The sequence below is a fragment of the Oncorhynchus mykiss genome, chromosome 12 (genome assembly GCF_013265735.2).
Source record: "Oncorhynchus mykiss isolate Arlee chromosome 12, USDA_OmykA_1.1, whole genome shotgun sequence".
Taxonomy (NCBI): domain Eukaryota; kingdom Metazoa; phylum Chordata; class Actinopteri; order Salmoniformes; family Salmonidae; genus Oncorhynchus; species Oncorhynchus mykiss.
This window is the reverse complement of record NC_048576.1, coordinates 31,287,705-31,314,540: the sequence shown is the minus strand read 5'-3', so window position 1 is coordinate 31,314,540 and position 26,836 is coordinate 31,287,705. Positions and strand designations below refer to the sequence as shown.

The window sequence follows — 26,836 nt, the reverse complement described above, 5'->3', positions numbered from 1 at the left end:
CATGTTAATAAAAAAACTATCATTTTGGCAAGTCGGTTAGGACATCTACTTTGTGCATGACACAAGTCATTTTTGCCAAAAATTGTTTACAGACAGATTATTTCACTTACAATTCACTGCATCACAATTCCAGTGGGTCAGAAGTTTACATACACTAAGTTGACTGTGCCTTTAAACAGCTTGGAAAATTCCAGAAAATTATGTTATGGCTTTACAAGCTTCTGGCTAATTGACATAATTTGAGTCAATTGGAGGTGTACCTGTGGATGTATTTCAAGGCATACCTTCAAACCCAGTGCCTCTTTACTTGACATCATCGCAAAAGCAAAAGAAATCAGCCAAGACCTCAGAAAAAAACAGTAGACCTCCACAAGTCTGGTTCATCCTTGGCAGCAATTTCCAAATGCCTGAAGGTACCATGTTCATCTGTACAAACAATAGTATGCAAGTATAAACACCATGGGACCACGCAGACATCATACCACTCAGAAAGGAGACGCGTTCGGTCTCCTAGAGATGAACGTACTTTGGTGCGAAACGTGAGAATCAATCCCAGAACAACAGCAAAGGACCTTGTGAAGATGCTGGAGGAAACAGATACAAAAGTATCTATATCCACAGTAAAACGAGTCCTATATCGACATAACCTGAAAGGCCGCTCAGCAAGAAAGAAGCCACTGCTCCAAAACCGCCATAAAAAAAGCCAGACTATGGTTTGTAATTGCACATGGGGACAAATATCGTACTTTTTGGAGAAATGTCCTCTGGTCTGATGAAACAAAAATAGAACTGTTTGGCCATAATGACCATCATTATGTTTGGAGGAAAAAGAACATCATCCCTAACGTGAAGCACGGGGGTGGCAGCATCATGTGGGGGTGCTTTGTTGCAGGAGGGGCTGGTGCACTTCCCAAAATACATGGCATCATGAGGCAGAAAAATTATGTGGTTATATTGAAACAACATCTCAAGACATCAGTCAGGAAGTTAAAGCTTGGTCGCAAATGGTTCTTCTAAATAGACAATGACCCCAAACATACTTCCAAAGTTGTGGCAAAATGGCTTAAGGACAACAAAGTCAAGGTATTGGAGTAGCCATCACAAAGCCCTGACCTCAATCCCATAGAACATTTGTGGGCAGAACTGAAAAAGTGTGTGCGAGCAAGGAGGTCTACAAACCTGACTCAGTTACACCAGCTCTGTCGGGAGCAATGGGCCAAAATTCACCCAACTTATTGTGGGAAGCTTGTGGAAGGCTACCCGAAACCTTTGACCCAAGTTAAACAATTTAAAGGCAATGCTGCCAAATACTAATTGAGTGTATGTAAACTTCTGATGAAAGAAATGAAAGCTGAAATTAATCATTTTCTCTACTATTATTCTGACATTTCACATTCTTAAAATAAAGTGGTGATCCTAGCTGACCTAAGACAGGGAATTTTTACTAGGATTAAATGTCAGGAATTGTGAAAACTGCGTTTAAATGTATTTGGCTAAGGTCTATGTAAACCTCCGACTTCAACTGTACTAAGGCATGTTGTTGCATCTTGATTAACCCAACAAGGATGCCTGACAAAGATAATCACAGTCAAAAGTCTAAACTGTCAATGTTTCACTCACTGCCATACCTTTCATAATTTAAATGTTCAAATCAGCAAGTAGGCTACCATTAGACCATAAATCCTCATCTAGGAGCAGAAAACTCCCTCACTATGTTGCATGATGTACAGTACCCAAAATGCTCTGTGTAACACATTTGGCTTTGTCTTTGTAAAAACTGATGTGAAGTCAAACATCATGTTGTCGGTCTCCTACCAATCAAACTGTGTTGTGTGCTGCTCCCCAGGTGGGTTGACCAGCGGGTCAGATGGCTTCAGTAACAGAGACAGTCTGAGGCTGGATGAGGTGCTGCCCTACACAGGCCAGTTCTGTGGCAGAGCCCGGGTCCACACAGACTTTGTCCCCAGTCCCTACGACACGGAATCACTTAAACTTAAGGTAATTAGCCTACTTGACTAAACCAGTTGTATCCTGATTCCTGACTGACTGAAATATTGCTGTGAATGTAGAATAATATAACATATTATGATGAATAGTTATAGACTGCCTCTTTCTCAAATGTCAAACCTGTCATTCCACACATCTTCCTGGATTTTTAAACAGTTGAGATCGAGCCAATGTCTTGCAAAGTAGGCTGTGTTGATCTATTACATGTACAGTATTTCTCAAGTAAAAGGACCAATTCTTCTTTCAGGTGGGGGATGTGATTGAGATAATCAGCAAGCCTCCTGTGGGTATATGGACAGGCATGCTGAACAACAAGGTGGGAAACTTTAAGTTCATCTACGTGGACCTCATAGTAGAGAAGGTTCCTGAACTGCCTCAGAAGATGAGGACACACAGGAGGAGCAGGAGACCCCGTCCCAAAACGCTACAGGAGCTCCTAGAGCGCCTCAATCTGGAGGTAGACTGACTCGCTCTTTCTCCCTCTCTTCTCTGTCTCTCTCCTCAAAGTGGTTACAAATAATCCCTTGCAAAAAAACAGGTTCCCTGGATTCTTTGGAAAAAATCCCCAGATAAATTGCATCTTTAGGGAACAATATGTTTCTGATGTCAATGTCAATTTAGTTGCGTTTTTCATTGCAACATGGCGACTTGCTTACAGATTGGTATTGTTTACATGTATTGTAGGAGTATGCCTCTTCACTGCTCCTGAATGGCTATCAAACAGTAGATGACCTGCAAGAGCTGAAGGAGAAGTATCTGATGGAACTCAATGTGACTGATCCTGAACACAGACATCTTCTCATGGCAGCCATCGAGTGCCTCCAAGAACCCCAAAGTGAGTTAGGGTAGTCTTCCTCCTACTTAAATTTCCAGGTGGAATGCAGAGGGTGGCAGCGTAGCCTAGTGGTTAGAGCGTTGGACTAGTAACTGAAAGGTTGCAAGATCGAAATCCCCGAGCTGACAAGGTACAAATCTGTCGTTCTGCCCCTGAACAAGGCAGTTAATCCACTCTTCCTAGGCTGTCATTAAATATAATAATTTGTTCTTAACTGACATGCCTAGTTAAATAAAGGTAAAATACAATTAAAAAAAGGCACTTAAGACAACACCTAGGCCTTAGGTGATGCACAATAGTGTTAGTTCTGACAAAAGCATATGTATTCCGCATATGTATACAGATCGCCAAAGCAGGTAATGAAGGGCATACCATCAGCGGATGTGCTGTATCAGGTACACAGGTAAAGATGCTAATGATAACAGGATACCCTTAATAAAAACACTGGGTTTGTGGACACGTGACATTTCACATGTTGTTCCACATGACAATTTTTCATGACACAGACATGTGGTTTTCCAACATTTCACATGTACTTTTAGAACTGACAGGATTAGAACCCAGGTCTCTCACAAGTGAAGCCAACGTGTTGACCATTAGACTAAGAGGATCAACACAAATGTTGAAGTTGCAGAGGGGGGCTACCTCATCACATGACCATCAGCAAAAGCAACCATGACAAGTCATGTCTGCAACACTTTCACATGTTCCTTTTTTGCCATTTTAATGTCAATTTCAACTAGGGCTGTCAAACGATAAAACATTTTAATCAAGTTTGTCACAGGATTTGCTGATTAATCCAGATTAATCGCAAATTCAGAATTTGCACAAATGCAAGATTTTTTTTTATAAAAAAGGATTGTAAGAATGTTAACGTCTTGAGTTTGTCCAAAGTAACATTTAGCAAAATTAGGTTCATTGATGAGCACACTTTCTTTAACCTCAATGTTAACTTGTTTTGAGATTGCATTGTTTGTTTTTAGCTGTATAGATTATGTATTTTGGATGTTTTCAGTGTATTTTGAATGCTTTCAGACAATGTGATTAATCACAATAAAATGACAAAGTTAACTGATTAACCAAATGTTTACATGTTAAACATGATAAATAAGAAGTCATCAGAGACGCCATCTTTTTCTCATTGACTTGCATACCAAAGTTAGTTAGCTAGCTACTAAACTCATGTACATTGTAAAAGTCTCACATTTTTTTTACTCGTCAAAACTTAACTTATAAATTGAAAATGAAAGTTAAACATGTTATCTCTACATTTTGAAAATGTAACCTTGCATAGAAACCGTAAAACAGGATAAGATTTGGAGACACAGAGAGCTATCTTACCTGTTATTTTCATTCGGCATCTTCCAATGGTCACTGACCAACGTATGAAGAAGAGAGGCATGCGCCTGCAGCAGTAACAGTCCGAATGAATGGCTCAGAAATAAGAAATGACCTTTAACACACTTGAAATTATAATGCTCAGGTAGGCTAAGTAGTAGTGTGCAAGGAGAGTAACACTGTTTCACTACCAAATGTGAAAGTGAGATTTTCACATGTGAAGTTTTCTTAATCTAATTTGTATTTTCAAAATTGTAACGTGATTGGGAATTTGGGAACTTGGGAACTTGCAGTTCCACTTATGAAAGTGAGTTTTTCACATCTGGAAGTAGAATTAGTAAGAAAGTGAGTTTATGAAAGTGAGTTTTTCACATCATGCCTGAAGTAGTAAGAAAGTTACATTTTGGATCTACACATGATACCCCATAATGACAAAGCAAAAACAGGTTTTTAGAAATTTGTTAAAATGTAAAAAAAATAAAAACTGAAATATTAAATTTACATAAGTATTCAGACCATTTACTCAGTACTTTGTTGAAGCACCCTTGGCAACGATTACAGCCTCGATTCTTCTTGGGTATGACGCTACAAGAGTGGCACACCTGTATTTGGGGAGTTTCTCAAATTCTTCTCTGCAGATCCTCTCAAGCTCTGTCATGTTGGATGGGGAGCATAGCTGCATACCTATTTTCAGGTCTCTCCAGAGATGTTTGATCGGGTTCAAGACCAGGCTCTGGCTGGGCCACTCAAGCACGTTCAGAGACTTGTCCCGAAGCCACTCCTGCGTTATCTTGGCTGTGTGCTTAGGGTCGTTGTCCTGTTGGAAGGTACACCTTCACCCCAGTCTGAGGTCCTGAGCACTCTGGAACAGGTTTTCATCAAGGATCTCTCTGTACTTTGCTCCATTCATCTTTCTCTTGATTCTGACTAGTCTCCCAGTCCCTGCCCCTAAAAAACATCCCCACAGCATGATGCTGCCACCCATGCTTCACCTTCGGGATGGTGCCAGATTTCCTCCAAACGTGACATTTGGCATTCAGGCCAAATTGTTAAATATTGGTAACCAGAGAATCTTGTTTCTCATGGTCGGAGAGTCTTTAAGGTGCTTCTTGGCAAACTCCAAGTGGGCTGTCATGTGCCTTTTGCTGACGAGTGGCTTTCGTCTGGTCAATCTACCATAAAGGCCTGATTGGTGGAGTGCTGCAGAGATGGTTGTCCTTCTGGAAGGTTCGCCCATCTCCACAGAGGAACTCTGGAGCTCTGTCAGTGACCATCGGATTCTTGGTCATCTCCATGACCAAGGCTCTTCCACGATTGCTCAGTTTGGAAGAGTCTTGGTGGTTCCAAACTTTTTCCATTTAAGAATGATGGAGGCCACACTGTTCTTGGGGACCTTCAATGCTACAGACATGTTTTAGTAACCTTCCCCAGATCTGTGCCTTGACACAATCTTGTCTCAGAGCTCTATGGACAATTCCTTCAACCTCATGGGTTGGTTTTTGCTCTGACATGCACTGTCAACTGTGGGATCTCATATAGACGGGTGTGTACCTTTCCAATCAATTGAATTTACCACAGGTGGACTCCAATCAAGCTGTAGAAAAAACAGGATGCACCTGAGCTCAATTTCGAGTCTAATAGCAAAGGGTCTGAATACTTATGTAAATACGGTATTTCTGTTTTTTTTTTTTAAGAGATTTACAAAAATGTCTAAACAACTGTTTTTGCTTTGTCATTATGGGGTATTGTGTGTAGATTGCTGAGTTAATATATATTTTTAATACATTTTTGAATAAGGCTAATGTTCGTGGGCGTCGCATAGCTTTAGGCAGGAGCAAGGATTATGCTTTCACGTCAATGATCTAATATTGCCAGATCTAGATTTTTTTTCTTGTTCATAATATATGTTGTAGCTTAGATCCTATTTGATGTATTTATTGATGGAGGGTTTCATTCAAATCAAAAGGGGTTCAGTCAGAAAGTAACTGAATTCATGTAGAAGACTCAGTAAAGACTGTCTGTATTAACAAAGTAATATCACTGCAAGAAGTGAACTTCAGAATGTAACATTAATTGTGTTCACCTCACAGTGTGTGTAAATAACAGGATATCAGCCATCTTGTACTGGCCATGGATAGCTAAAGATGTGTTATACTAAACATTACCAGTCAAAAATTTGGACACACCTACTCATTCAAGGACAATTCTTTATTTTTCCTATTTTCTACATTGTAGAATAATAGTGAAGACATCGAAACTATGAGATATCTATATGGAATAATTGAATAACCAAAAAAGTGTGAAACAAATCTAAATATATTTTATATTTGAGATTCTTCAAAGTTATCACCCCTTGCCTTGATGACAGCTTTGCAGACTTTTGGTATTCTCTCAACCAGCTTCATGAGGCAGTCACCTGGAATGCATTTCAATTAACAGGTGTGCCTGGTTAACAGATGTGCCTGTGTTTGAGCCAATCAGTTGTGTTGTGACAAGGTAGGGGTATACAAAAGATAGCCCTATTTGGTACAAGACCAAGTCCATATTATGGCAAGAACAGCTCAAATAAGCGATGACAGTTGATCATTACTTTAGACATGAAGGTCAGTCAATACGGAACATTTCAAGAACTTTGAAAGTTTCTTCAAGTGCAATCGCAAAACTATCAAGTACTATGATGAAACTGGCTCTCATGAGGACCGCCACAGGAAAGGAAATCCCAGAGTTACCTCTGCTGCAGGCGATATGTTCATTAGAGTTACCAGCCTCCGAAATTGCAGCCCAAATAAATGCTTCAGAGTTCAAGTAACAGACACATCTCAACATAAACTGTTCAGAGGAGACTTCATGAATTAGGCCTTCGTGGTCTAATTGCTGCATGGAAAACAACACTAAAGGACACCAATAATAAGAAGAGACTTGCTCAGGCCAAGAAACACGAGCAATGGACATTAGAACCAGTGGAAATGTGTGCTTTGGTCTGATGAGTCCAAATCTGAGATTTTTGGCTCCAACTGTTATGTCTTTGTGAGACGCAGAGTAGGTGAACGGATGACCTCTGCATATGTGGTTCCCACCGTGAAGCATGAAGGAGGATGTGTGATCATGTGGGGTTGCTTTGCTGGTGACACTGTCTGTAATCAATCATTTATTTAGAATTCAGCTTTACAGGTTTCTGCAGCGATACGCCATCCCATCCAGTTTGCACTTAGTGGGACTATCATTTGTTTTGAAACAGGACAATGGCCAAACACACCTACAGACTGTGTAGGGGCTATTTGACCAAGAAGGAGAGTGATGGAGTGCTACATCAGAAGACCTGGCCTCCACAATCACCCGACCTCAACCCGGTTTGGGATGAGTTGGACTGCAGTGTGAAGGAAAAGCAGCCAACAAGTGCTCAGCATATGTGGGAACTCCTTCAAGACTGTTAGAAAAGCATTCCAGGTGATCTGTCATCAAGGCAAAGAATATTTTTATTTGTTTAAAACTTTGTTGGTTATTACATGATTCCATATGTGTTATTTCATAGTATTGATGTCTTCACTATTATTCTACAATGTAGAAAATAGTTTAAAAAAAACTATAAACCTTGAATGAGTAGGTGTGTCCAAACGTTTGACTGGTACTGTATACGTAATCTATACACACTGCAAATACGCAAAACACTGCTTATAGGCTGTAAAGAGACAGTTACTAGAAGGACATGAAAGGAAAGGCAGAGTCAGGAAACTACATTGAGTGGTGCAAGACAAGACAAGCTACTAACAGGAAATGTCATTTTCAGAGGTAAGACACTGTGGTATGGGCGCGGCCCTAGCTTATCTGTCATGTTTTTCAAGCTTATGCAAACCTTTTTATCTTTTGAACTTCACTTTTCGCTGCGGTAAGCAAATGTAACATGGTCTCACAGCTTTCACAGCCTACATAAAGATCAAACATCCAGCTACAATAGGCATATTTCGGGGCTGGGGGGAAAGAGGAAACTATGAAAAAAGTTATTTCTGCTACTCTGATATAGTGGGAGCATATCTGTGGCCATTACTTTTGAATACAAGTTCTCATAGCCCCCATACCCATTCCATTCTAGGTGATGGTGAGGAGGGAGAGTTAAACCAGGATGCCAAGTCCCCGACTGAGAGTGTTAAAGCGGACCTGAACGACTGCCCCAGAGACTCTGGCTGTTACATCCCTTCGGACTGCTCAGACAACAGCAAGGAGACAGACATCCACCTGCAAGCACTGCACCATCATCCTCCCATGGCTCAGACCTAACCTAAAAATGATCGATGTGGATCGATGCAATTCACCCAGATCATGATCTAATGTGAAAGCCCTTTTCTGCATTACAAGAGCACTCCTATTTGCTTTCATACTGCATTTAGTATCTGTAGCCTATGTGGCTGGCACTGCAATTTTATGCATGAAGCTACTGTACACAATTTCCTGTTCTAGTGAGTTGGATTGGCTGCTGGTTTGTAAATGTTAATGATGATGTAGCCCAAGCCTTTCAAATCATTGACATTGGACCTGTGAAATCATCACAGTGGGCTAGGCTTTGTTTTTAGCACAATGTGCAATGTCAACTTTACTGTGTGTGGGTGTACAGTACAAGAGGTGCCTGTGGAAATGGGAGAGATTAAATACAGGCAGGTCACCCATGATACAAGTCAGTTTTCAATGTCCATACATGTCTGAGGAGGTCGGGAGAGGACGTGGAAACTGGCTCTAGGGGTTACAGTAAGTGCTGTTATCTTTAAGTAGGTATTGTGGACAGGTATGGCAGATGTGCGTAAGCATCTGCCTGTGGCTCCAAAGGCTGCATGTTTGAATCCAGCAATAGAAAGTTGTTTTTGATATTTTGCTTTAAGCCTATCCCTAACCTTAACCCTTACCTTAACCATTTGGTGTTAATGCCTAACCTTAAGACTTCAGAGTTAATACCTAAAATTTAACCTTGGAATTATACAGAGAAGTAACTAAACACTTTGACGTTTGATGTTGGGAATAACTTCAAAATGTCATGTTTAAGAAACATGGATGAACGTCTAATTCTGATGTGCGACTGCGAGAGCTTGTTGATTAAATGAGGGTTTAAAGGATTTTTGTACTGTATCTTATGGTTTTGATTTATGGTATTATTTAACATTTTGTTAAAGTGCTTTGAGAGTGAGTAGCATACTGTCAGTTTCTTGAATGCTCTCCTTCATTAAAGCAATTGTTACACAAATGTATTATTGAAATGCAGCTGTTAAATCATTTATGGTGAGAATGGCACACAGGGCAAAATCATTTTGGGCTGAAGTTTCGATGAGAAGAACAACCAGCAGAAGTATGGCAACATATACAGTTGAAGTCGGAAGTTTACATACACTTAGGTTGGAGTCATTAAAACTCGTTTTTCAACCACTCCACCAATTTCTTGTTAACAATCCATAGTTTCGACAAGTCGGTTAGGACATCTACTTTGTGCATGATACAAGTAATTTTTTGCCAACAATTGTTTACAGACAGATTATTTCACTTATAATTTACAGTATCACAATTCCAGTGGGTCAGAAGTTTACATACACTTAGTTGATTGTGCCTTTAAACAGCTTGGAAAATTCCAGAAAATGTAACGTCTTTAGAAGCTTCTGATAGGCTAATTGACATCATTTGAGTCAATTGGAGGTGTACATGTGGATGTATTTCAAGGCATACCTTCAAACTCAGTGCCTCTTTGCTTGACATTTGGGGGAAAATCAAAAGAAATCAGCCAAGACCTCAGAAAAAAAATTGCAGACCTCCACAAGTCTGGTTCATCCTTGGGAGCAATTTCCAAACGCCTGAAGGTACCACGTTCATCTGTACAAACAATAGTATGCAAGTATATACACCATGGGACCACGCAGCCGTCATACCGCTCAGGAAGGAGACACGTTCTGTCTCCTAGAGATGAACGTACTTTGGTGCGAAAAGTGCAAATCAATCCCAGAACAACAGCAAAACAGGAAACAGGTAAAAAAGTATCTATATCCACAGTAAAATGAGTCCTATATCAACATCTCAAGACATCAGTCAGAAAGTTAAAGCTTGGTCACAAATGGGTCTTCCAAATGGACAATGACCCCAAGCATACTTCCAAAGTTGTGGCAAAATGGCTTAAGGACAACAAAGTCAAGGTATTGGAGTGGCCATCACAAAGCCCTGACCTCAATCCCATAGAACATTTGTGGGCAAAACTGAAAAAGCGTGTGCGAGCAAGGAGGCCTACAAACCTGACTCAGTTACACCAGCTCTGTCAGGAGGAATGGTCCAAAATTCACCCAACTTATTGTGGTAAGCTTGTGGAAGGCTACCCACAACTTTTGACCCACTGGGACTGTGATGAAAGAAATAAAAGCTGAAATAAATAATTCTCTCTACTATTATTCTGACATTTCACATTCTTAAAATAAAGTGGTGATCCTAACTGACCTAAGACAGGGAAGTTTTCTTAGGATTAAATGTCAGGAATTGTGAAAAACTGAGTTTAAATGTATTTGGCTAAGGTGTATGTAAACTTCCGACTTCAACCGTATTACCTGTTAGATACTGCTGCACTGTCTGTCGGATCTAGAAGCATAAGTATTTCGCTACACTCGCAATAACATCTGTTATTGACCAGTAAAATTTGATTTGATTTGACAATGCAAGAACAGTTCACTCTCATAATGCAAAATGTCATTCACACATCGATAGGAGAGGACACACATGTTAGTGAATTCAGTCTTATATCATAGTATTCAGAAATCCAAACCATGAAAATCCTCTGAGGGAAAATAAAATAACAGAAAAACTCAACTCAATGTCCAGAGCAGGACGCTTTTCCTCTGCTATATAAACAAATTATCGAAGAAAAACATCCCATGATCCGTCAGAACAACTTCTAAAAAAGTCACTCCAGCAAGAAGGTCAACAGTCTTCAAAATATTGAACATTCAGAACTTTTTAAAGTTCAAACTTCCGACATGTTGGTAGAAACATCCATGTTTACAGTAGCAGCCATTGTGATTCTGCCTGTTGCGGTCACCATGTTATGCCGTCATAAGTGTAGCTGTCACAACCAGCGCAGACAGGTACAGAGACAACTCATCCTTCCTGCATATTGGCATAGCCATTCTCCAGGTACAGAGACACAGCTCACTTGTACTGCCCAATGTCATAGCCATTCTCTGGATATAGATGTTCATCTGTACTGGTCACTCCATTACTTACCTCTAAAAAAGGAGAGAAAAGAAGAATTAAACTTTGACCCTCACTCTTTTTCATTCTTGATTAGGTCAAGTGGGTTAGTTTGACCATGGTGCTGGCAACACACATTTTTCCCTTTTCCTGTGTTTTGGTACCTGAGAATATGAGCTTCTCCTTCATGACGTTGACATCCCGGCTGGGTCTGCGCGCCACAGCACTCAGCATGATCTGCTCTGGATTGTAGTTCTGCATGCCACTCATCCTCCACCTGGTGCAGCACAGAGACGCACAGCACCGTCAGACACACCGTTAGAATCAGTGGAGGCTGCTGAGGGGTGGGCGGCTCATAATAATGGCTGAAATGGAGTCAACGGAGTGGTATCAACCACATGGAAACCATGTTTTTGACGTGTTTGACACCTTTCCATTGACTAGATTCCAGCCATTATTAAGAGCTGTCCTTCAGCAGCCTCTACTTGTTAGAATTGATAAAACATTGATAATTGATGAACACATTAAGACAAATGAAACCTATAGTGTTCACTGAGTTCATGAACATTAGAGCCACACGAGAAGCTCAAGGATAGAAGACCGATAAGACAGAAAACAAGGAAGCAACATGAGCCAGTGAAGTCACCTCAGTTACCTGATCACATGATAGCTGACAGACGCCAGAGTGCAGCAGAGAAACGTAGCATGCAGATCAGGCAGAACAAAGGACAAACAAGGCAAAGAGAGAGGAAGGAGGAAGGAACAAATGAGAGATAGTGAGAAGGAGAGAAATGGAAAGACAGTGATGAGAGAGAGTCAACAAAGAGAACGCGAGAGAGCAGAAAGGCAGGGTAGTGAAAGGGAAAGAGCAGAAGAGTCAGTTGAGAAGCAGAGGGCTATGTAGCACAAACCTCATCACAGAGATCAAAGTAGACTCAGACCTCTACAACTACACAACAGTTAAACTTTTACAGTGAAGCAGACATATAGAATTAATGCAGTGTAAAGTATGCTGCAAATATACAACTGCTCATAGCAAAATGAGAAGGAAATCAAGTTTGATAATAGAATCTCAATAAAACAATGGGTACCTACTTTTGAAAGATGAATATTCCTATAACTATGGCGATGGAGACTAGATCGGAGGTGATCCAGACCAAGCAGTATTTATCTGGGCTCTGGAAAAACAAGACAGCCAATGAGAACCAACATCCTCCACCACTAGATGGAAGCATAACCACAAAAACCTACTGTACGTCTCAGTGCCTCTCATACATTTTTTTGCAGAAGGAGCTCTATTTTGGTGGCGACTGGTAAATTCTAATGCCTGAATTCCATACTTTTTTGAGTATACCTCCCAGATTAGAAAAATTAGTTGTAATATAATCTCTTGAGATTAGTCTTATTTACAGTTTTACTGCAAGACATTAATTGCCACAATGTTTGTCTTCAAATGATGTATTTTATTAATACAGAAAAAATCATTAAATAGCTCACAATTATATTGAAAAATAAATTAAAGGTTTTGTTTTTTCAGGTTTCTGTTGTTATTTTTTTATTAGAAAAACCACAAAATTGGAATGTACTAAATCCACAACAATGCTTAAACCATAATTTTAAACATGATGAATATAATCATGATATAATTCTTAGGCCTAGGCTACTTTGTAGTTTACATTTAATTGACAAGCTTTTTGGGAAAGTCTTTCATCTACCAGAAGACTGTTTTCATTAGCATCATTGCTAACGTCTACACAAAGTGGAATTCTTGTTGCTTCTTCAGAAAGTTGCAGGAAATTCAAATCACTGATGCATTCTGTTCATGTCTTATGATAAACTTGGGCAAACGAATACGTTTTCAATACATTTAGTTGATTCCCTACTAAGGTCAATACATATTTGAAAATGGTTCAATTCTGTTTTAATGCCTGTATTCAGTGAGGGCCTGAATGATCATATTTGGACTAGAATGAGGCTCTCCAATACCTATTGTTCCTGCAGTGGTGATTCACCATCTTCATCAAATTATTTAATTAATAATAAATATTTAATTAATAATCTGCAGACAATCGGCAAAAAGCCTAGGCCTACCAGTAGCCTATGCAAATTAGAGAGCCAAATGAACGGCTCTCTTTAACCAATGCGATTCAGTAGGCTGCACTCACTACCTATGTTTCCTTTAACTTGTCCAGTGATTTATTTTTTACATGTAGAAAGTTTGCATAGAAAATAGATACAACAATTGCCTGCTTGGCTGTGTTTCCATGTAACTATCATGTTTTGATAAAAACAGCTGGATGTAATGATGTCATACCAAAAACCAACAGTATTGAATAAAAATGAAGTGGTTGAAGTGTTTCCATTACCCAATTAGGCAAATTGCTCATTAATCAGGGACAGATCTAAATTTACTGTGGGGGAGGGGCTGGTCCACACAAGGTGTCATGAAAAAAATGCACTCCCCTCCCCAAAGTAAAAAACATTTTCACATGACCCTCCCCTTGAACGTAGGCACCGGAGGAGATGGCTGCCGTTTTACGGGCTCCTAACCAACTGTGTGTGTTTTTGCACGTTATTTGTAATTATTTTGTACATAATGTTTCTTCCACCTTCTCTTATCAACGAAAAGAGCATCTGGATATCAGGACAGCGATTACTCACCTCGTACTGGACGAAGATTTTTTCTTTAACAAGTCGAACGCAAAGGATTTATTTCAGACAACCGACAAGGCCCAAACCCCAGTCATTGGCATGAATAAGAGACAGAGACACCGGGGACGTAGGTCAGGGTGCTTTGTAAGGATCCGATAGCGAGTGAGTACTACAATCAGTACTATTAGCCAATGTGCAACCATCATCATCAACAAAATGGATGTGCTCCGATCAAGACTATCCTACCAATGGGACATAAAAAACGGTAATATCTTATGTTTCACCGAGTCGTGGCTGAATGACGTTATGAATAACATACAGCTGGCTGGGTTTTCGGTCCATCGACAAGATAGAACAGCTGCCTCCGTTAAGACAAGGGGTGGCGGTCTGTGTCTATCTGTAAAAAACAGCTGGTGCACAAAATATAATATTAAGGAAGCCTCAAGGTTTTGCTCGCCTGAGGTAGAGTATCTCATGATAAGCTGTAGACCACACTATTTACCAAGAGAGTTTTCATCTATATTTTTCATAGCTGTCTATTTACCAGCACAAGCTGATGCTGGTACTAAGAATGCACTCAACAAGCTGAATAAGGCCAAAAGCAAACAAGAAAATACTCATCCAGAGGCGGCACTCCTAGTGGCCAGGGACTTTAAGGCAGGGAAACTTAAATCCGTTTTACCTCATTTCTACCAACATGTTACATGTGCAATCAGAGGAAAAAAACTCTAGGCCACCTTTACTCCACACACAGAGATGCGTACAAAGCTCACTCTCACCCTCCATTTAACAAATCTGACCGTAACTATATACTCCTGATTCCTGCTTACAAGCAAAAACTAAAGCCGGAAGTACCAGTGACTCGCTCAATAAGGAAGTGGTCAGATGACACAGATTTTTATTTATTTATCTGTTATTTTACCAGGTAAGTTGACTGAGAACACATTCTCATCTACAGCAACAACCTGGGGAATAGTTACAGGGGAGAGGAGGGGTATGAATGAGCCAGTTGTAAACTGGGGATTATTAGGTGACCGTGATGGTTTGAGGGCAAGCCAGGACACCGGGGTTAACACCCCTACTCTTACGACAAGTGCCATGGGATCTTTAAGGCCCTCAGAGAGTCAGGACACCTGTTTAACATCCCATTCGAAGCCCTGGGGTATTGGAATATTTTTTAGACCAGAGGAAAGAGTGCCTCCTACTGGCACTCCAACACCACTTCTAGCAGCACCTGGTCTCCCATCCAGGGACTGACCAGGATGAACCCTGCGTAGCTTCAGAAGCAAGCCAGCAGTGGTATGCGGGGTGGTATGCTGCTGGTTAAATGCTAAGCTACAAGACTGTTTTGCAAGTACATACTGGAATATGCTATTGGATTCATATTCTTCCGATGGCATTGAGGAGTACACCACATCAGTCACTGGATTCATCAGTAAGTGCATAGATGCTCAGTCCCCTGCTGTACTCCATGTTCAACCATAACTGGATGGTCAAGCAACTCCATCACCATCATTAAGTTTTCCAACAACACAACAGTGGTAGGCCTGATCACCGAAAACGATGAGACAGGCTATAGGGAGGAGGTCAGAGACCTTGCAGTGTGGTGCCTGGATAACAACCTCTCCCTCAACGTGATCAAGACAAAGGACATGATTGTGGATTACAGGAAAAGGAGGACAGAAAACACACCCATTCTCATCAACAGGGCTGTAGTGGTGCAGGTTGAGAGCTGGTGTACACATCACCAATAAACTATCATGGTCCAAACACACCAAGACAGTTGTGAAAAGGGCACGACAATGCCTTTTCCCCTCAGGAGACTGAAATGGGTCCTCAGAACCTCAAAATGTTATGCATTTTCTGACTGGTTGCATCACCGCCTGGTATGGCAACTGCTCGGCCTTCAGAGGGTAGGGCGTACGGCCTAGAACATCACTGGGGCCAAACTTCCTACCATCCAGGACCTCTTCACCAGGCGGTGTCAGAGGAAGGCCCTAAAAATTGCCAAAGACTCCAGCCACCCTAGTCATAGACTGTTCAATATGCTACCGCATGGCAAGCGTTACCGGAGCGCCAAGTCTAGGTCAAAAATGCTTTTCTTTCTTAACAGCTTCTACCCCCAAGCCACAAGACTCCTGAACAGCTAATCAAATGGCTACCCAGATTATTTGCATTGCCCCCCCACCCTCTTCCACGCTGCTGCTACTCTCTGTTATTATCTATGCAAAGTCACTTTAATAACTCTACCTACATGTACATATTACCTCAATTACCTCGACACTTGTGCCCTGGCATGTAACGGTACCCCTTATATATAGCTCTGCTATTGTTATTTACTGCTGCTCTTTAATTATTTGTTATTCTTATCTCTTAGTTTTTTTTGTGGTATTTTCTTCAAACTTCATTGTTGGTTAAGGGCTTGTAAGTAAGCATTTCACTGTAATGTCTACACCTGTTGTATTTGGCACATGTGACAAATCAAACTTGATTTGATGCTAGATGCTTGGCACACCTGTATTTGGGGCGTTTCGCAAATTCTTCTGTGCAGATCCGCTCAAGCTCTGTCTGTCAGTTTGGATGGGGAGCGTTGCTGCACAGCTATTTTCAGGTCTCTCCAGAGACAATTAAACGGGTTCAAATCCAGGCTCTGGCTGGGCCACTCAAGGACATTCAGAGACTTGTCACAAAGCCACTCCTGCATTGTCTTGGCTGTGTGCTTAGGGTCGTTGTCCTGTTGGAGCGCTGAGTTCCTGAGCGCCTTGGAGCAGGTTTTCATCAAGGATCTCTTTGTACTTTACTCCGTTCATCTTTTCCTCGATCCTGACTAGTCTCCTAGTCCCTGCCGCTGAAAAGCATCCCCACAGCTTGATTCTGCCACCACCATGCTTCACCGTAGAGATGGTGCCAGGTTTCCTCCAGACGTGATGCTTGGCATTCAGGCCAAAGAGTTCAATATTTTTTTCAACAGACCAGAGAACCTTGTTTATCTTGGCCTGATAGTCGGTTAGGTGCCTCTTGGCAAACTCCAAGTGGGATATCATGTGCCTTTTACTGAGGAGTGACTTCCGTCTGGCACTCTACCATAAAGGTCTGATTGGTGGAGTGCTGCAGAGATGGTTGTCCTTCTGGAAGGTTCTCCCATTGCCACAGAGGAACTCTGGAGCTCTGTCAGAGTGACCATCGGGTTCTTGGTCACCTCCCTGACCAAGGCTCTTCTCTCCTGATTGCTCAGTTTGGTCAGGCAGTTAGCTCTACGAAGTTTATTGATGGTTCCAAACTTCTTCCATTTAAGAATGATGGAGGCCACAGTGTTCTTGGGGATTTTTTTGGTACACTTCTCCAGATCTGTGCATCGACACAATCCTGTCTCGGAGCTCTACGGACAATTCCTTCGACCTCATGGCTTGATTTTTGCTCTGACATGCACTGTCAACCGTGGGACCTTATATAGACAGGTGTGTGCCTTTACAAATCATGTCCAAACAATTGAATTTACCACAGGTGGACTCCAATCAAGTTGCAGAAACATCTTGAGGATGATCAATGGAAACATGATGCACCTGAGCACAATTTCAAGTCTCAAAGCAAAGGGTCTGAATAGTTATGTAAATAAGGTATTTTTGTTTTTTAAATTTTTAATACATTTGCAAAAATGTCTAAAAACCTGTTTTCGTAATTATGGGGTAGTGTGTAGATTGATGAGGGGGAAAAAAATATTTAACCAATTTTAGAATATAACTGTAATGTAACAGCATTGTCTACATTGCAAAATAATAGTGAAGACATCAAAACTATGAAATAACACATATGAAATCATGTTATAGCCAAAAGAATCAAGGCGAAGGGTAGCTACTTTGAAGAATCTCAAATATAAAATATATTTTGATTTGTTTAGCACTTTTTTGGTTACTACATGATTCCATATATGTTATTTCATAGTTTTGATGTCTTCACTATTATTTTGCAATGTAAAAATGTTATTACATTACAGCTACAGTGCATTGCGAAAGTATTCGGCCCCCTTGAACTTTGCGACCTTTTGCCTCATTTCAGGCTTCAAACATAAAGATATAAAACTGTATTTTTTTGTGAAGAATCAACAACAAGTGGGACACAATCATGAAGTGGAACGACATTTATTGGATATTTCAAACTTTTTTAACAAATCAAAAACTGAAAAATTGGGCGTGCAAAATTATTCAGCCCCTTTACTTTCAGTGCAGCAAACTCTCTCCAGAAGTTCAGTGAGGATCTCTGAATGATCCAATGTTGACCTAAATGACTAATGATGATAAATACAATCCACCTGTGTGTAATCAAGTCTCCGTATAAATGCACCTGCACTGTGATAGTCTCAGAGGTCCGTTAAAAGCGCAGAGAGCATCATGAAGAACAAGGAACACACCAGGCAGGTCCGAGATATTGTTGTGAAGAAGTTTAAAGCCGGATTTGGATACAAAAAGATTTCCCAAGCTTTAAACATCCCAAGGAGCACTGTGCAAGCGATAATATTGAAATGGAAGGAGTATCAGACCACTGCAAATCTACCAAGACCTGGCCGTCCCTCTAAACTTTCAGCTCATACAAGGAGAAGACTGATCAGAGATGCAGCCAAGAGGCTCATGATCACTCTGGATGAACTGCAGAGATCTACAGCTGAGGTGGGAGACTCTGTCCATAGGACAACAATCAGTCGTATATTACACAAATCTGGCCTTTATGGAAGAGTGGCAAGAAGAATGCCATTTCTTAAAGATATCCATAAAAAGTGTTGTTTAAAGTTTGCCACAAGCCACCTGGGAGACACACCAAACATGTGGAAAATTGAACCAAAATTGAACTTTTTGGCAACAATGCAAAACGTTATGTTTGGCGTAAAAGCAACACAGCTGAACACACCATCCCCACTGTCAAACATGGTGGTGGCAGCATCATGGTTTGGGCCTGCTTTTCTTCAGCAGGGACAGGGAAGATGGTTAAAATTGATGGGAAGATGGATGGAGCCAAATACAGGACCATTCTGGAAGAAAACCTGATGCAGTCTGCAAAAGATCTGAGACTGGGACGGAGATTTGTCTTCCATCAAGACAATGATCCAAAACATAAAGCAAAATCTACAATGGAATGGTTCAAAAATAAACATATCCAGGTGTTAGAATGGCCAAGTCAAAGTCCAGACCTGAATCCAATCGAGAATCTGTGGAAAGAACTGAAAACTGCTGTTCACAAATGCTCTCCATCCAACCTCACTGAGCTCGAGCTGTTTTGCAAGGAGGAATGGGAAAAAGTTTCAGTCTCTCGATGTGCAAAACTGATAGAGACATACCCCAAGCGACTTACAGCTGTAATCGCAGCAAAAGGTGGCGCTACAAAGTATTAACTTAAGGGGGCTGAATAATTTTGCACGCCCAATTTTTCAGTTTTTGATTTGTTAAAAAAGTTTGAAATATCCAATAAATGTCGTTCCACTTCATGATTGTGTCCCACTTGTTGTTGATTCTTCACAAAAAAATACAGTTTTATATCTTTATGTTTGAAGCCTGAAACGTGGCAAAAGGTCGCAAAGTTCAAGGGGGCCGAATACTTTCGCAAGGCACTGTATATTCTAAAATTTATGAAATATTTTTTCCCCCTTCATCAACGTAGAAAACAGTAAAAATAAAGAAAAGGCGGAGCTGCTTACCATAAGCCAGATGGGGTAAGGCACCTTGCGGAGGACCTGAGGGGTGTCAGAGGAGACAGAAGACACCCCGCTGCACCACAGCACTGAGTAAAGCCACGGCTCATTCACTGGGTACACCGTCACACTCATGTTGTTTGCCAAGAAGTCCCTACAAAGACAAATAGTTATTGGAAATGCTGGCCTGTGAGTAATACAGGGTGAGGTTAGGGATTTAGATAACATTTGTGGACCTTCCAGATAAGAATCTTGGGGCACGTCCGGTTAAGATTGTGGAAGATCACAGCATGTGAAGGGTTAGGGTTAGTGTTTGAGAGTAACAGTAGGTATGTCTTACTGAATGTCCTTGTTGCTGGCCTGTGAGTAGCGCAGGGTGAGGCTGCTGATACCTCTGTGTCTGAGCTCCTCCACTGACAGCTTCTCCAAGGAGGTCTGCTGCAGCCCCCTGACACGGCCCCTGTCTGTGTCCGGGGTCCACGTCACCTAAAGAGCAATAGGGCACAAGACACAGGGTAAGAGACTGGACCTGCTTTTTGATTCACACTTTTCTACCAATATTACTAATAAGGATTCAGTGAGACCCATCTCACTCTCTTCTGTGATATCCCAGACCTCTGGACGGCCCACAGGGTGTCCATGATCCAGGTTTTGTAGTGTGGGTGTTCTGGGGGAGGTCTGCGGAGATACAACAGGGCTGACCGGTTGGCCCTGGCAGCCAGACGCAACATCTCTACCAGGCTACACACTGTCAGGTTCCGTATCCGGTTCCGGTCCCTCCCTGTCAGAGACCCAACAGTCCAGAAGGGGTCGTTCTGGAGAGACAGAGAGGGTATTTATTTTATGAGGTGATGCAAAAAAAGATACATTCTAAAATTGTCTCGGTGTAGAGAGAGGGAGAGGTAGACTAGAGAAGGGAGGGACAAAGAAAAAAAGCAATACAAAAAGAAAGAGAGTAAAGATACTGAGAGAGAGAGAGAGAGAGAGAGAGAGAGAGAAAGAGAGAAGAGAGAGAGAGAGAGAGAGAGAGAGAAAGAGAGAAGAGAGAGAGAGAGAGAGAGAGAGAGAGAGAGAGAGAGAGAGAGAGAGAGAGAGAGAGAGAGAGAGAGAGAGAAAAAAAGAGAGAGAAAGGTACCTCCAAAAACCACTGCCCCGCATTTAGAGAGCGAATCTCTGTCCAGTTGAAGAGAGAGGCGTCCTCATGCTGCCTGTCTGGAAAGACCTTGGCGATGTCAGTGGTCCGTTTCAAGGTGCGGTCTCGCATCAGGAAGGGCACCCCGTCCAGACTGGAGGGGAGAGGTGGGACCACAGACTTACATCACTGAACCAGCAACATATGTCATTCACCCTTATGTCACTGCTTTCATAAATAAAGAATATGTTTCTGTGGCAATGTAAGGGGAAAAAAGAGCCTGTAATAAAAGGCCTATAATGCATTGAAAATGAATGGATGTGAGATTAAAATGGTCTTAAAACATGTTGACTATATCAAAGGCAGCGACAGAATGGGGCTCTTTAGATTTGCTCTATAACCATTTAAACCCTGAGATTGTTGCTATTGATTCGTTCCCAGTCTACGGTAAAGAACTCATTGCTCCAAACATTGAGGTGGTAGGGTGGGGTGGGGTAAGGTTATTGGCTGGTCGAGTATGGTTGGTTACCTGACGGTGACGTCGGCCTCCAAGGAGCTAACCCCCTGCTGCAGAGCCTTGTTGAAGGACATCAGGGTGTTCTCTGGAGCCAGCTACAGCACAGGACACAGACAGAGGGACAGCCTTAGAGAGGTATAATGGGTTATTATAGGTTGTTAGAATCTGATGGTGGTCATTTGATCTAGTGGTGGGTGGCATTATTATTTCACTATTTTAATAAATAGGTAAAAGGTCAGCAAAAGAGGTAATTGTATGTGCGGGAGTTATATTTTATCATAAGCTTTTTAAACATTGTACAAATGGTGTGGTTGATGAGACCTGTAAAAAAGCCATTGATCTTTCTAGCAAGTGGATGTCAGAGAGGCATTTACAGCAGTACACCTCTGACATCATCATTTCAATTAAATGAATCCTCGCTCTCTGTGACAAAGACAGGTATCTACACCACAACTCAAACCTACTACAGCCGTATAATGTTAGACATACTAATCCACTTCTGAATATATTGATCCTTTGATTTCTCCTGAGGGAAGAGGTCCTTGTCTGAGTTTGTAGAATAAAGCTCATAGAAAGACAGAATAATGAATCTGTCTTGTCCTTTGGGAAGCAGCTTTCAGGCACTGGTCTTCTGTCTCCTTCCACAGACAGCTACCATATTACCCACAGCAGGAGTCAATAGAGGCAAGCCCTGACGGGCTGAAAGTGTGTGTTTGTGTTTTTGTGTTTGTGGAGTGTGTGTTTGTGATTTGAAGGCAGGTAGACAGGCAGAGTGAGTGTCTGGGCTACAGTGTGAGTGTGTATTTGTTTAAAGCAAGTGGTCTGGAACAATGTTTACTTACCCAGCTGCTTCGGGACAGGACAGTTTATTGTGTTCCCTACCAACAGTAGAAAACAAACCAAACATCTACAATCCTAACAAATGTGCTCTCGATCAATGAACCTACAGCTACTCCGTTGGGGGAGGGGGACGACATATGGAATTGTTTTAAGAAGGTCATACAATGGATCCTTTAGCTATTTGATCTACAATTTTAGGACCACTTTAGGTCAAAAAAATATATATACACATTTTTGATAATATATAGAATTTGGCCTTTAATAAAATACTATAGCCCATAGAAACAAATTGAATAACACATTCTTAAATCACAAAAAAGACAGTCCAAAAATAAATCACAAAAAATAAGGTATTGAAGTGTCCTATATGTCAGGAAATATTTATGTATTTTTTTTACACGTTTAGCCCCTTTTCACAAAACTACCTCCATACTTCTTTTCATTTGTATGGGTTACCTTTAGACGAGTCCCGTGACACTTGTGAGGGGTCATAGAGCAAAACAGAGAACATTGTGTTTGTGAGAGTCTCCCCTTTCTATAGAGTGGTTTGTATTAGTTTGTAGGCCAAACACGTTTTCGTGAGAAGACCAGTTTTCGGGATGTCTCCTTGTCTGACAAACAGCGTTGTAGCTCTGCCACTTTCCACCGCAGATGTGGAAGGGTGACATAGGTGGTTTCGGTGGATTGAAACACAGACCATGCAAAAATATATCTTTAGCTTAAACTAAAAAATGATTATTACCGGTTCGTCAATAGACTCTAGGTTATACACTGACTGGACAAATGCTGTTTGTCTGGCCCTATATAGCCTGCACTCATTACCAGGTCAAGGCAGCACAGTCAGTGCATGTCACAAAGCAGACCTGTTTGAACCTGATTGTGAACTCCACCTATCCAATGAACTGTTTCATTGTCCAGCAAGTAAATAGTGTTCGCTAATGGGGCTCTTTATTGGGGCTCCAAGACATTCAGTACATTCATTACCCTGAAGCAGAACAGCTCTGAAATTGAATGTGATTGTGAACTCCAGCCACCATTATTGCTTATACCTATTTAATAATTAATGATCTACATGAAGAGGCTAGAGAGTAGAGCCATTGCCTTACCATTGGCGCTCCCCGTCGTCCAATGACGTCAGGTCGAGATTTGAGGTTGTTCTTGTCCATGATGCAGGGTGAGGAGATGGCGAGGGGAGCCATGTAGAGGGCCAGCAGAACACTCAGGTAAACCAGCAGCAATATCACGTGGAACTCTGGGAAGGAGGAAGACCACAGAGTGAGGACATTAGGCCTCACAAATTTCTGAATGCTGCTGCAGTTATTGTTCGTTATCAAACATCTTAATGGTTATAATGGTTTACAATGATATTAATTATGATGTAATGTAATATGTACAATATTGGTATTATTGGTCAGAGTTACAGTGAAAGCCAATCCTAAGCCAACACAACACTTACTGGTTCTCTCTGCACGGACCACTTGTTCAGCAACTAGCCAGCCCAGCACTGTGACGGCAGCCAGAGCTCCTATGTGCAGGAAAGGACCTGTGGACTGAATTACAACACAGGAAGACAGGAGTTTTATAACCTTGTTTACACACAAACATCTAAAAAAGACCAATAGAGAAACGGAGACAAATAGAGATGTAGACCTGTAGAGATATGAGGATGATGTCCCACTCGTCCCCCCAGACGTCATCGATGGAGACCACGCCACTGACAGTGGTGATCAAGGCCGCCAACACACCAACCTGAGTTAAAAAACATACTAACAGTTTGATTTGTCCTACACATTCCTATGCAGGGCTAATAGTAATACGGTATTTATTTCCGTAGGTCAGAGTTAATTTGGAAGCCTACCTTGTGGATCCAGTAGAGGTTCAGCTGCTGTCCCAGCGAAATATGACAAAGTGCTAAAATCTGGAAACGAACAGAGCCACAATCAGGTTAGATCATACTGAAGCTGCTGCAGCAACATGTGCTTTACTGTGTGTATAAGCATATAACCAAACATGGGTAACTCACTCACCATTAAAAATGTAATGTAACTAAAGCCAACTGCGGTGGTTGCCAGAATGGGGACAGTCCCGTCCTTCCATTCCCCAGAACGGTTGTATAGTAACCTGAGGATGAGAGACAACGGGTGGGGAAGGTGAACCAGTGCCTTGACAAGAAGAGGATGAAACAGACAAGCCCTTCTAGGAGATATTGAAATATGCTCACATTCAATTACTAATTTAAAACTGCTCAAAAGAGAGAGTGCTTCTGAAGGACAGAAACAATGGTACAAACAGCTCAAAGTCACTCTGGTAAGGTCTAACTGCCCCACTCACCAGTTGAATTGGTTGTAGTCATTGTGGGCCTCCAACCAGAAGTAAGCCCAGAAGAGGAGCAGGGAGAAGGTGCTGCACAAGATGATGAACCATGCACACTCCCACTGGTGAACACACAACAGACAAGAAGAAGACATTTGTGACTCGTTTCAGGAAATTAGGCATATGTCACACGTCACTACTTCACAGGTGAGTCATTTGAACATAAACATTTTTTATCAAAATGTTTTTTGGGGGGCACAAATGCCTTCTGGAACAAGTGAACTTTCAAGTTCCTTAATAACAAACTTGTATTCCATCCGTAAATACAAATACAATTGCTAAATGACAAGCCTAGCTGGTTTAGCCTTGGAAAACTATTTCCATTCTTCGTTATAGCCTAATGTTAGCTACTGTAGCTAACATTGAACCGGGTTGGTTAGCTTTAGGTTCCTGCAGATTTATATTACAGCTATGACAATGTTTGTAATGGTTGGTAGTAGTATGAGTTGGGATAATGCCGCTTCATTGTTTAGTTGGCTACATGTATAAGCAAGAGACTACATGTCTAAACAAAACACTTCGCCAGATAATTACATGACCCATCAAGATAGCCAGGTGCCCGGGGGTGATTACGGCCATCTATTGTATTTCATGAACATGTGTACAAGTCTAGAGAATAGTGATTCATCCACTTAACTAGATGTGGCTGAGGAGTGGTTATAGCATTTATTTCACATGACCCATCAATTTAGACAAGTGTGTCAGGTAAGCATAATCTAATAATTCAAAAATATTTATAAAATATTTTTATCTGGACACTTTCTGTTTTTGATATTGTTACTATGCAAGTAACCATTTCACTGTACTGTTTACACCTTCTGTATCCGGTGCATGTGACAAATCAACTTTTTATTTCGTTTGATATAGTGTGTTTACCAGAGACGGTAATGTGAAGAACAACATGACCTGCACCAAAGTCAGATTAGGATATAGGCCAAGGACTAGATCAAGTGTTTTTTTTTTACCTTGAGTTTTCCTTATTGTAGGCTAATACTTTTACCACTTTTAGTCTTCAAATCTTTGGTTGTTCACTAAACTAATCACTCTGTTTAGCAAATGGCCTCACATGTGAATCGTTAAAGAGATGGGTGGGGCTAAGGGTTAAGAAGGTGTGAACGATGCTGAATGGATTCTCCAGGAGGTATACCAAAACATTCAAGGGACATTTTTTGGATTCTCCAGAAGGTATACCAAAACATTAAAGGGCCATTTTTTGGATTCTCCAGAAGGTATACCAAAACATTCAAGGGCCATTTTTAAAAGAAAAATGACTTTCCCATTGTTCTCCAATTGCAGTGTGTTTTACAATTTTTTAGCTCTTAGTCTCTACTTTTATCCAGTGTAAAAAAACACTTTCAAATTCTGCTACATAAGACCGAATCGAGGCGATCGGTCACATTTATATTCTATAACACTTTTAACATAACATTACACAACTTTAAGCTTAAACAATCACACAAAGGCAAAAAGTCCTAAGAGTAAAAACAATTCTACAACACCTGACCTCTTAAATAAAAATACATTTTCCCCTTGATTGCTAACAGAACCTTCACCTTTTGTCTGTCCTCTGGTTTGACTTATAGAGTGAAAGTATAGGAGAAGGTTTGGACAGATTACCAGGCACTTCCCCCAAAGTAATGAACTGGATTGAGGGGGATAAGACAGGTCAGGGGCCCATGCAGCAGGGCACAACGTTGCGGAAGAGCAAATTTCCCAAGGATTATAAAGAATATGGTATCATGTCAGCGCTATTCATGACATCTCTTTCTGCAAAGTTCTACAACGATTGCCTACTGAACGTGGCCCAGGTCAGACCACAGCCAGTTGGAGTTGACCAGTGGTCAGTTTTACACCTCATGCTGGCCATACTAGTGCTGCATCTCCTCCACATCTCCTCTAGTCTATTATTAGAGGTGTGTAGATGTTTGGTTAGAGTGGAATACCACATTAACACTTCACACTGCACTCAGAGGAAAGATAAGAAACCTGATCAGAGAGGTCTCACCTTCTGCAGGTTAGAGTTAATGCACAGGGGAGAATGGGAGAGTAGAGGGCTGCTGTTTTAATGAATTCTGGTTTCTGAGGTAACCACCACACTACTTGAGACATTCAATTACCTTGTCCTGCACAATACTTTACAGCCTTGACTTGACTGTGTGTGTATGTGTATGTGTGTGTGTGTGTGTGTGTGTGTGTGTGTGTGTGTGTGTGTGTGTGTGTGTGTGTGTGTGTGTGTGTGTGTGTGTGTGTGTAAGC

General features: G+C 41.3%; 2 protein-coding genes across 4 annotated transcripts in view; one reads left to right on the top strand and one right to left on the bottom strand.

Moving 5' to 3' along the window:
- The window catches only part of LOC110537443 (SAM domain-containing protein SAMSN-1), a 28,506-nt gene extending 18,888 nt beyond the window's left edge, over positions 1 to 9,618 (top strand). Inside the window, exons 5-8 of the mRNA XM_021623496.2 lie at positions 1,847 to 1,998; positions 2,255 to 2,464; positions 2,692 to 2,842; positions 8,271 to 9,618. Coding sequence (XP_021479171.2) covers positions 1,847 to 1,998; positions 2,255 to 2,464; positions 2,692 to 2,842; positions 8,271 to 8,455 — 698 coding nt within the window. The 3' untranslated portion in view covers positions 8,456 to 9,618. The remainder of the gene's footprint in view (positions 1 to 1,846; positions 1,999 to 2,254; positions 2,465 to 2,691; positions 2,843 to 8,270) is intronic.
- Positions 9,619 to 10,815: 1,197 nt separating this feature from the next.
- Positions 10,816 to 26,836, bottom strand: part of LOC110537442 (glycerophosphodiester phosphodiesterase domain-containing protein 5) — a 57,439-nt gene continuing 41,418 nt past the window's right edge. For all 3 annotated transcript variants that reach the window (XM_036937395.1, XM_021623495.2, XM_036937394.1), the window contains 14 exons: positions 24,539 to 24,642; positions 24,235 to 24,328; positions 24,066 to 24,125; positions 23,858 to 23,956; positions 23,664 to 23,757; positions 23,314 to 23,459; positions 21,380 to 21,462; positions 20,854 to 21,004; positions 20,312 to 20,533; positions 20,059 to 20,204; positions 19,725 to 19,872; positions 12,482 to 12,564; positions 11,551 to 11,663; positions 10,816 to 11,421 (listed from right to left, as the gene is read on the bottom strand). In XM_036937395.1, coding sequence (XP_036793290.1) covers positions 11,345 to 11,421; positions 11,551 to 11,663; positions 12,482 to 12,564; positions 19,725 to 19,872; positions 20,059 to 20,204; positions 20,312 to 20,533; positions 20,854 to 21,004; positions 21,380 to 21,462; positions 23,314 to 23,459; positions 23,664 to 23,757; positions 23,858 to 23,956; positions 24,066 to 24,125; positions 24,235 to 24,328; positions 24,539 to 24,642 — 1,620 coding nt within the window. In that variant the 3' untranslated portion in view covers positions 10,816 to 11,344. The remainder of the gene's footprint in view (positions 11,422 to 11,550; positions 11,664 to 12,481; positions 12,565 to 19,724; positions 19,873 to 20,058; positions 20,205 to 20,311; positions 20,534 to 20,853; positions 21,005 to 21,379; positions 21,463 to 23,313; positions 23,460 to 23,663; positions 23,758 to 23,857; positions 23,957 to 24,065; positions 24,126 to 24,234; positions 24,329 to 24,538; positions 24,643 to 26,836) is intronic.